At 42.4% G+C, this 10494-nt stretch overlaps 1 protein-coding gene across 1 annotated transcript; it reads left to right on the top strand.

Annotated features, from left to right (window-relative positions):
• Positions 1-279: 279 nt before the first annotated feature.
• Positions 280-9494, top strand: tbl2 (transducin beta like 2). Its single transcript, XM_039778102.1, has 7 exons — positions 280-614; positions 1483-1604; positions 2377-2561; positions 3796-3947; positions 5660-5786; positions 7747-7899; positions 8854-9494. The coding sequence occupies exons 1-7, from the start codon at positions 488-490 to the stop codon at positions 9311-9313; spliced, it is 1326 nt and encodes a 441-aa protein (XP_039634036.1). The 5' UTR covers positions 280-487; the 3' UTR covers positions 9314-9494.
• The last annotated feature ends 1000 nt before the right edge of the window (positions 9495-10494 follow it).

Raw genomic sequence — 10494 nt, 5'->3', positions numbered from 1 at the left:
GTTCTGACAAGAACACATTTTAACCCTTAAAGGTCCCATTCTTCTGTGTCCTACGGAAGCCCTGAGAGTCAGATGTGAAAAAATGTTTGCAGTCAAATTCTTACTGATGCTGCCCTACGTGCAGGCAACAATTTTATTAAATATTACTTTTTCAGTGTGAACACAATTACTAAAAACTGCTCAGAACTGGTATGTAGTCTGGTTTTGGGACACAGCTCATGTCTTTTTTTTGTTTTTTATTGAGTCTTTTGTGATCTTTAGTTAACAGCCATTTTTGTGTGCAGTTTTTCTATTTTATTCTGTCCAAAATAACTTGCAGAGATTATTGTACTGTCGCCTCCAGTCCGATAGGGGGCGGCAGGTGGTGCGGAATATTGATAGCGGAAGAAAAAGATTTTTGCGCATGCGCCTTCCCCCCCGCAGTAGCGTGTATTAAGTAGTCAAGTAGACGTTAGCAGTGCAAAGTACGTGGCAGAAAACTTTCGACATGGAGGTAGCCGCGCTGTTCGCCTTGACTTTGTTACTGGGTGCACTAGTTATTCTGGTCGCATTAGCGGTGGGCAGACGGAAAGAAGAAATAAGAGAGGAAATAGAGCAAGCGGCGGAGTTTGCCGGTAAGAGCCCCACTAGCTAACGTAACTCTAGCCGAAGCTGGGACTGGTGGGGAGGGCGGTGAGTCACCATCTCTGTCACTATCTTTGGTCTTTGACACACGCGTTCATTCATTCATTCGTAACAAGAGTGAACACGATAGTAGTGTGCCTGCTACTTTACGCAAACATGCAGACTTAAGCAGTTAATAGAGACTAAAGCAACTTTGAGCAACTGCCACCTGTCGTTGGCCAATCTGCGAAGGTTACACTGACGGGCCAATGGGATGACTCCATGTCTAGTCGTTGTCTATTAATTATGTAAACGTAGATTAAATTTTAATTATTTGTCTTTGACCCTTTACCAGCTTCGCTGCTGCCTATAGGTTGTACAAAGTCCTCTTTACAAATGGATGCTGTTGTGTTTTTGTCACGGTACATGGAGAACACAACGCTGTTCAACCAGACTGACAACTGAAAGGGTAGAAAGAGACAAATATTTATTCATATATGCATGACAACGATTAACAACAACATACAATGTTTATATACATGTCAAACAGCTTCTGTAACCAGTTACTTATTAAATCTTTAAAAAAAACGTATTCTTAAAAAAAGTTTCATTGAGTTTATTTAGGATTTTAAAAAAATGCACAAGGGATTTCTACCGAAACAGTGTGTGCAGCAGATGTTTTGTGTCTAATCGTTATTAATGTCAGAGGTTTGATGTCTGTTACCAAATGCTACAAGCTGCAAAATCATCGCCACGTCCATCACTTACTGTGTCGTCCTGTGTGTCAGAGACCTTTCTACGACGTGACAAGAGAATCCTTGAGATTTAAGTCAGTAGTCTCAATAATTCCGATGAGTAGCCCTGTGTTTTGTCTCTCAGCTGAAGACAGTGTTGTGAAGGGCCTGGCATCGAAGAAACCAAAGCAGGAGAAGCAGCGCAGCCGTAAGGATAAAGCCTTACAGCACACTTTCAGTCATCCCCTGTTGGCAGCCTCACTGAAGGTAAACTGGAGCACACAGTGACACTGTAACACACACACACACACACACTGTAAAGCCTCTGACACACCAACCTGACGGCAGAAAAGCCAGTCGGACTGATCAGTCTCCCACGAGTTGGTCATAAAAAGTGCCTCGGAACACACCGAAGCGACGCCGACTTGAGCGTAATACGTCGCCATAACAGCAGGCGGCGCTAATCCGTATTGTTGCCCCAAAAAAACGAAAACTCGGCAGCTGATTGGACAAACGCGTCACGTGGGTCTGGCTGCTCCCGGATTTTACAACCGCAAATAGTTCACCGAAACGTGTTTCTGAAAACGTTTTAACGGAGAAATGAGCGAGGAAAAAGCCGTGCGGTTTCTGAATCTGTCTTCGTTTCAGATCGACAAAGGTCAGTTTCAAAGATTTTCGTCACATTTTGAGAGGCGTTAGTCAGGCTCATCCCGCTCGTCCTTTCCGGTTTAGCGCTCCACCAATCAGATTGGCCATTGAGTCCGACTGGCTGCCTTCTGATTCAACATGTCAAATCGGCCCAAACGAACGCCGACGGCTCCTCCGACTGACGACGGCACGGAACCCACCGAACAGACTCGAGTCACCGACCTCGCCAGACTGTCTGACGGCCGATAATCGGGTTGGTGTGTCAGCGCCTCAAGAGCCTCTGAGGATTGTTGTTCGGGGACACATCTGTAGTAATAATCAGTTGTGTTTGAATGCATTAGTTGTATCTAGATGGACCTTTTTATAAAGCGTGTATTTGTAATATTTTCAGAGCCACAGTGCAAACGTGACGTGCCTGGATTTCAGCAGTAACGGGAAGTACCTGGCGTCATGCGCTGACGACCGCACCGTCCGGATCTGGAGCACCAAAGACTTCCTGGAGCGAGAACACAAGTGTCTGAGGGCCAATGTGGAGCTGGATCACGCCACGCTAGTCCGCTTCAGCCCAGACTCCAGGTCTCCCCCCTCTCTCTTACTGTACTTGTGCACTAAAAGCCTGAGGTTAACCAGGACTAACGTGAACCCCTAAACACGGTCCTGCACCTCAGTCAGCAATAAGAGATTAAGGAAGGTTTAGTGATGACAGAATGACCTCATTTGGCTAAATTTGTTCAAAAACAGCGAGAGCTTCTGCACTTCCACATCAGCTGTTTTGATTTGGTGTCTTGTTGTTCCTTTTGACCTTTCTTTTTTTTTTTTTCCCCAAAGTATTTTTATTAAACATCTTATCAAACATAAGATACACTTTACAATACATTCTTTCTTTTTTTTTTTATATTAATCAACCCACCCAGAAACAGTCCCTACCTGTTGCACTAATACACATTAATTTAAAGAGAAAAAAAAACAAAAACAAAAAAACAATCATTAACATGTTTTAGAGAAGATAACACAAGTGTATACAGTATATTACTCTGAAATTGAGATTAGAGAGTGATCCACCTTCCTAATTTGATCCAAAACCGGTTGCCAGATATCAAAAAATGTATAGGTCCAGCCTGCAGTAGCATACCTTATTTTTTCCATAGTCAGATTGTATAAAAGATTAATGAGCCACATTTTAAAAGTTGGAGGGGACTTCATTCGTCCTTCCATTTAAGCAGTATCTGCTGTCGAGCTAAAAGAGTAGCAAATGCTATGAGGTTTTTGTTGTTTGATTTAAGTGAAAATGCTGTGGCACAATGCCGAATACAGAGATCATGGCATCAGGTTCTATGACTGTCCCCAACGTGTTGGAAATAAATTTAAATACAGACTTCCAAAAATCTTCACGTTTTGGACATAGCAAAAACATGTGAGACAGAGGGCCTGGTTCAGTTTCACATCTATCACAGTGAGGATCTATGTCTGACCTGAATTTTGCCAGCTTTACTTTAGACCAGTGCAATCTATGAACAACTTTAAATTGAATCACTTGATGTCTTTGACATATTGAAGATGAATGAATGTTTTTCAATATAAATTCCTTTTGACCTTTCTATAACAGGTTAATTCTTACAGACTCTTGACAGACTATTTTCTGAATGAGGACGTTTTGTAATTTTCAAATGTAGTGTTTTATTTCAGCAACAGTTGTAATATTGCACAAACCAGTAACATACGTAACCGGAGCAGAATTCCGCGTTTGTCGAACAGAAATGCCATGATAATCCCATCAGCTCCTTCACTGACTCTTACCTTTTCACTGCAGGGCGTTCATCACCTGGTTGGCCAATGGCGATACCATTCGAATCTTCAAAATGATCAAAAAGGACGACGGCACTATGACTTTCAAAGCTGCCTCTGAGGACTTTCCACAGAAACACAAGGCCCCCATCCTCAACATTGGCATCGCAGAGACAGGTACACACACAATGTCTTCAAGTCACGAATGGATCTGTAGTTTTTGTTGGTATGTTAAAGGTCCAATGTGTGGGGAAATGTGTGTGGGAATTTCTCCCATCTAGCGTTGAGATCATATATCGCAATCAACTCTCTCGCGCCACGCAGTTCAGAGTACGTATTACAGCTACGGTAGCCTCAAAGCTTCAAAAAGCCGGTCTCTTGTTCTTTTCAGTCTCCTTTTTTCTTTTTCTGGGCGAAGAAGACTCCTGTTACTGAAATTTGGATTTTGAATAGGTGTGGTCCTCCATGTTTCTTTCTTCAAACTTGACGGGGCCGGGAAGCTACGATACCCGTTAGCAGGGTTAGCAGCAGCTGTGAGTTTATCATGTGACAGCGAAAACGCGAAAGGCGGAGCAGTATGTCCTGTATGTCCCTTACCGGCTAACGTATTTCAAGATGGAGCATGGATATGGAGCGTCTACCCCGGTTCTCTTAATACATCCATGAGTTCATGTGAATGCAAATGTAAAATTTCAAGCCAAAAGGAATACTTGGAATTGATGGTGGAGGTAAATGTTCATGAAAAAGGACAAGTTTGTGAACGGGCAACACAGATTTTGATAATGAACTAAACACGTTCCACACTGGACCTTTTTTAAAGTCATTATAAAGTATAGTAAAGATTTTTTTATTTGCAATGTATCGCTGAAACAACGGGTGAATGTTTTATGGTTATTAGTTTCTTCTTTGGTATGTTACCATTCAGCAAATACATTTTTTCTTTCATTCATTCATCCGCTCGCTCTCAGCTCATCAGCTGGCTCGCCCAAGACTAGGCAGCCCTCAGACAGTCCTGCAAAAACTGCAGATCTTTCCATTCATTTTGAATGAGGGTAGTGTGTTTAGGCTGCGGCAGGGGTTGCCGCAGGGGGGGACACGCAAAACAAGCGCATGGTTTGAGGCGGTGTGAGAGTACCGTACAGTAAACAGGAAACATCACTGCCTCCATCGCTGCCACAAGAAAGTTTTAAAACACTATGAGGGTTAAAACAAAAAGCACTGAAGTGCCCCCCGGGAGTTGGGTGTAATAGCTGAATGTTTCCTGCAACAATGAAGTCTCTCTCTCTCTCTCTCTCTCTCTCTCTCTCTCTCTCTCTCTCTCTCTCTCTCTCTCTCTCTCTCTCTCCTGTGAAATAAGCTGCGTTCAAGTGCGGTCGGAAACATCGAGATCTATAAACGATCTGATGGGGAAAAAAAGTCTACTTGTGCTTCGTTGGGGTGCGGTTTAAGTACTAAGACAGGACGTCGCACAAATGGGCTGTTTTATTGACACCCTCGCTGCACAACCCTGCGGAGAATTGCCGGATGGCTTTTTTTTTGGTCCGAATGCCCGCAAGTGTGTATGTTGTACCTTCGGGTCCCAGTGACCCAAAGGACAACACAAGGGTTATGTACTTCTGTTTACTTTGTTGAGAATTGCTCTCTAAACAAGGGTTAATACAGCACCTTAGTTCTTGTTTGTACAGCATTTCGGTCAGCTTAAACTGTGTTTAAATGGGTTCTAGAAATAAACTTTACTTACTTAACAGGAAACAGGGTTTAGAGAGCAATTCTCAACAAGGTACAAGGGAGGTACATAATCCTTGTGTTGTCCTTCGGGTCACTGGGACCCGAAGGACCACACAAGGGTTAATGCCAAGATGGGCTGATTCTATGTTTCCTCTCCGCAGGCAAGTTCATCATGAGCGCCTCCACTGACACCTGCATCCACATCTGGGACCTGAAAGGAGAGGTACTGGCCTCTATCAACACTAACCAGATTACCAATTCTTATGCTGCCGTCTCCCCATGTGGCAGGTCAGTCCCACCCCGCCAAATGGGGATCTTCACCTCCCCTTGCAAGTTTATTTTTAATTTTTATTGTCTTACAACACTGAATAAAAGTAGATTTAATGTCTTATTCGACACTGATCAACAGGAAAATACTCTGTAATTTAAAAAAAAATCGATTTCTGCAAATGATACTTTTTAAGGCACTGTAAGTGTTCCTGTGTAGAAGTATCATGTGGAAGTTTAATCAGATCTGATGAAGTCATTATCATTTAGCCTAACATGTTGACCTTTTCATGTTTGAATTTTGTGATGTAAGTTAACTTTTACCCAACATACATGTGCTCCAGAATGTACTCAGGACTTGTATGCTTTCTTTACATTTTGTTTCACTTTTAAAATTAATTAATTACATTTATTTTGGATTAATTTAATGAAAATGAAAAGTTGTGGTTACCTCAAGCTCTGACTTAGTCTGGCTATCAGCAGACCAAGCTCAATCTTTTAAGACTGAACATTAGTCTGGGGAGTCTGCTCTGTATTTTCTACCGCACAAGAGGTGTGATCAACGGGCATAGTTCAAATGACTCTGTACGCAATCGGATAGTCCTTCAACCAATCAGAGCAACGATCAGGGTGACGTAGCAGCGACAGCGGCATCAACGGGTCGCTGCGCTTCGGTTTGTTGTTCTCCATGTTGAATGTAAACAAAAAGCTGCTTGGTCGCTTCTCTATCGTCATCGTGTTAAACCCGCCAATAGCGCGCCAGGTGGATAAGCCAGTTTGTGATTGGTTCCTGGAAATTTGTAACGGAAGCAGCATGGATAAACGTACAGGTTTCCAGCCTGAGCTGCAGGGCGAAATCAAATCTCCGGCAGATCGGGCTGGGTTCACCCGGTCTAGCTCTGACTGCATTTGTGGTAATTTTCTCCAAAACAGTTTGAGGTCAGGTAAGGCTGTATGACACCAGAGACTATTTAGAAATAAAAGGACTTTGATGACACTCATACTTCACTGACAAAGTTTGCACTGTAAACTTAGCTCGAGTAGTAAGGGTGGGATATTTTTTTTTTCTAAAAGAGTGCATATTATCCTATCTTTGTGGTTTTTAAAATAATTGAAGGAAATACACACACACACACACACACACACACACACACACACACACACACACACACAAACTATTTATGGTTATTTATTGAATATTTCGAAGAATTAAAATCAAAACAGGTTTCCTAAAAAAGTAGAAAAGAAATAACTTAAATTCTTTGCAAACAATAAATGATTTTAGATGGTGCCATGTCAAAAATAGAAAATAACTAGCACCTCTTGCAAACGCACAGCTTTCAAGCCTGTTTTTCCCACAGTTCTGTGTTTTGTGTAAATGGGATAAACAAAGTCAATGTCACTTAGCTTCCTCACTGATTTGTGCTTCCTGCTTCAGCCTTGATGGCGAGACACTAAATAAGCCTCCTGAACTTGCACCCCTGGTTCATAATTTCTCAAACAGGCACTCTTTAAGCTGCCTGTCTCTTCTGCTGCACTCTATAAAAACGCCAGCCCTAATGACAGTATTTACTTCCTGAATGAGTTGTGTCATAGCAGTGTCTGATGTAGAAGAGAGAATGTTTGCAGACCAAAAAAACAGCAACGCGTTACAAACTGCAAGGTCGGGTACTGTTTTGTTTTTTTTAGCTTCTGGTGAGACGGTGAAATATGATCCAGGAAGGCCGGTTAGAGAAATAGGTCCAGGGGTTTGAAGGCTTCTAAGACGCCAGGACGCTGTGACATCACTGTTGGGCATCTTTGGCTGAAACATCAACTTCTTTAATAATAAACTCCTGGCATCATAATTCTCGCTCTGTCAAATAAGAGGTTGAATACAGCACAGGCTACTTCTACAGAAGATAACAACAAATGATGAACGTCTTGTGTGATTGAAGAGGAGATGTAATTGTGTGTGCTGTGTCTGTCTCTGGGCTCTCAGGTTTGTAGCGTCCTGTGGCTTCACTCCTGACGTGAAGGTTTGGGAGGTTTGCTTCGGGAAGGGAGGAGAGTTCAAAGAGGTGGCGCGAGCTTTTGACCTGAAGGGCCACTCTGCAGGAGTTCACGCATTCGCCTTCTCCAATGACTCTCACAGGTAATGGAGGCTTTTCTGATTACAGTACGAAGCCGAAGAGGTGGCTCGCTCGGGGAAGAGTTCGGCATTTTGGGAAGTATGCTTATTTGCTTTCTTGCCGAGAATTAGATGAGAAGATTGATAACGCTCATGTCTGTACGCTGAATATGACCGTAGAGCCTGCAGCCAAATAGCTTAACTTTGAAGTTTGGAAACGGGGTAATAGCTGGCTCTGTCCAAAGTTCAAAAACTTTTAAACCTTTGTAATATATAGTATACACTTTAGTTTCATTCGGATTAAATAAACAAGATCCCATCCTCATCTCTTTTCATTTTTAATATGCAACGTAATTGACTATGTTTACATGCAAATAATATTCAGGTTTTTGCCCTTTCTCTGAGAAAGACAATATTGCGTGTATTTGTGTGTACAACCATAGCAACACAGACCTGACCAGTAAGGTCTGTGTGCAAGAGGCTGTAAACGGTTTCAAACTGCGATAAAAACCCTGATTGAGATTAGAGGATGGATACCAGACCGGAGCCCGACGGGACCCACCGGGCTGGGTTTCGGACAGATATTTAGAAAAGATGTTCGGGTTTGGGTCGAGCTCGGTCACATCAGCGCGATAAAGCATTGAACATTTTAAATTTAAAACTGCTTATTATGTAGGTAGCCAATGGGCTAGTGAATAAGTGGAAAAAGAGTGAATAATGTAAAGGGGTCTGAATACTTTCTGTACCCACTGTACGTGTCCAAAGAATGCTTCTAAAACCTGAATAATACTGCCGTGTCCCACGTATTAATTGGAAAATGCTAAATCAGGAAAAAGGCCTTATTCAAAAATATCAAAACGGAATATGCTGTTTACATGACCTGAATCAAATTCAGAATATTATATTTGAATAATAGTGGAATAGTTGTGCGCATGTAATCATACTTATTGTGTTCTTTTTCTTTCTAATATTGATCAGAATGGTGACTGTCTCCAAAGACGGTACGTGGAAGCTGTGGAACACAGATGTGGAGTACAAAAAGCAGCAGGACCCCTACCTGCTGAAGACGGTACCCTGCGTGTCATCGGAAGGCAGCCGGGTGGCCTTGTCTCCAGACGGCCGGGTGGTGGCCATCAGCGACGGCAGTAACCTGGCTCTGTACAACGCCGCCAGCGGGCAGCTGGAGGAGGAGCTGCACGGCGTCCACAGCGAGGAGATCAACGACCTTAGATTTGACATTAACGGGCGCTTCTTGGCGTGCAGCGGCGACAAGGCCATCCGAGTGTTTCACAACGCCCCGGGCTACCGGGCAGCCATCAGAGACATGCAGGACATGCTGAAGAAGGCCCAGAACGAGGCCATGAAGCAGAGACTGCAGCAGCAGATCAGAGAGGCTCAGAGCACCCTGGACACGGTGCTGGCGGCTCCTAGCGACTGAAAGAGCCCCAAGAAACTACTCTCTGATCGGGATAGTGTCTGACTGACTGCTAATCTTTTTCGCAACCTCAACTCTCCCTCTGCCACTAAATGATCCGGTCCGGGAATCTTGAAATCTGCATGCAGTTTTAATAAAGAACATCTTTTTATGGAAAAAATAAATAAAATGATTTGAGGTCAGATCTTTTTGTCATGTTTCATGTCCAATAATGTCTTAAGCGTGATCCCTGCTGTGGTTGTCTTTATATTTCCCTTCCGCACCTTTTTAACTGAAAGTCTGACTCCACTCAGAAATGTGTTTTTGTTTATTGTTCCTTCCCTTGGAAGTTTGAATTTCCCTGTGCAGTATGTTTGTGTAGAGTCTGACACCAGAAGGCTGTTTTCACATTCATCCGCTCAAAGTTTCTCTGTGTTCACTTTAATTCCTTCACATCACAACTAGTCTGGAAGCCAACCATGGTCCAGGATGCAACTTACACAGGTGTGATGTGGGAACTTGTGTTTATCAAGGGGTAATTGTATATTTATTAATGTATTTTTACCCTATATATTTAATAACCTAGACTACTAAAACCAAAGCTATCTGCATGGCTAGATGAATGTACTAGAGGTAAGTGACAAAATGTGTTTTTCACCATTTGGGTGAACTGACCCTTAAAAATAAAAAAAACGACCAGCTGTGCCACACAAAATGTTGTTTCCTACTGGAATAACCTAGACGAAACTCTGGTGCTTATATAGAATATCTCATTTTAAATAAGGTGAAGGAAGTCACTTTTGAAAATGAATTGTTTTTATGTCCCCAGCATCTTTCTACAAAAATAAATATAAAAAGGACATTGATGTGGTCTGCTCATTTTTGCAAATGGTTCCAGAAGATTTATGCTATCTTTTTTTCGTCATGTCCCCAAACTAGAATTTTCTCAAATCTATACATTTATTTCCCAATATTTTGACTCTGAATTTTCCCTTTCCTATAAAAATGTATTGTTTGGCCTTTTTCCTTACTCTGCTACCAGAGCAAATCAATGCTACATCCATTTTATCTAATTACTCTCATACGGAAGAGGATTTGTCGACATTATTATGTCCCAGCTTTTTGTAGCAATTCTGTTCTTCGTTGTTCAATAAAGTTTCTCGGAATTGAAAAGAAAAAATGCGAAAGTGGTTGAACCGGAAGCA

The sequence above is a fragment of the Perca fluviatilis genome, chromosome 16 (genome assembly GCF_010015445.1).
Source record: "Perca fluviatilis chromosome 16, GENO_Pfluv_1.0, whole genome shotgun sequence".
In the NCBI taxonomy this organism is placed as follows: Eukaryota; Metazoa; Chordata; class Actinopteri; order Perciformes; family Percidae; genus Perca; species Perca fluviatilis.
Note: the sequence above shows the minus strand (reverse complement) of the source record. Positions and strands in the feature narration are given on the sequence as shown.

Bases quoted from the DNA above. Each gene is read 5' to 3' on its own strand.
- tbl2 (XM_039778102.1), top strand. From the start codon at position 488: ATGGAGGTAGCCGCGCTGTTCGCCTTGACTTTGTTACTGGGTGCACTA. The intron at 3,948-5,659 runs GTACACACACAA...TCCTCTCCGCAG, and splicing joins CATTGGCATCGCAGAGACAG to GCAAGTTCATCATGAGCGCC. The intron at 7,900-8,853 runs GTAATGGAGGCT...AATATTGATCAG, and splicing joins TTCTCCAATGACTCTCACAG to AATGGTGACTGTCTCCAAAG.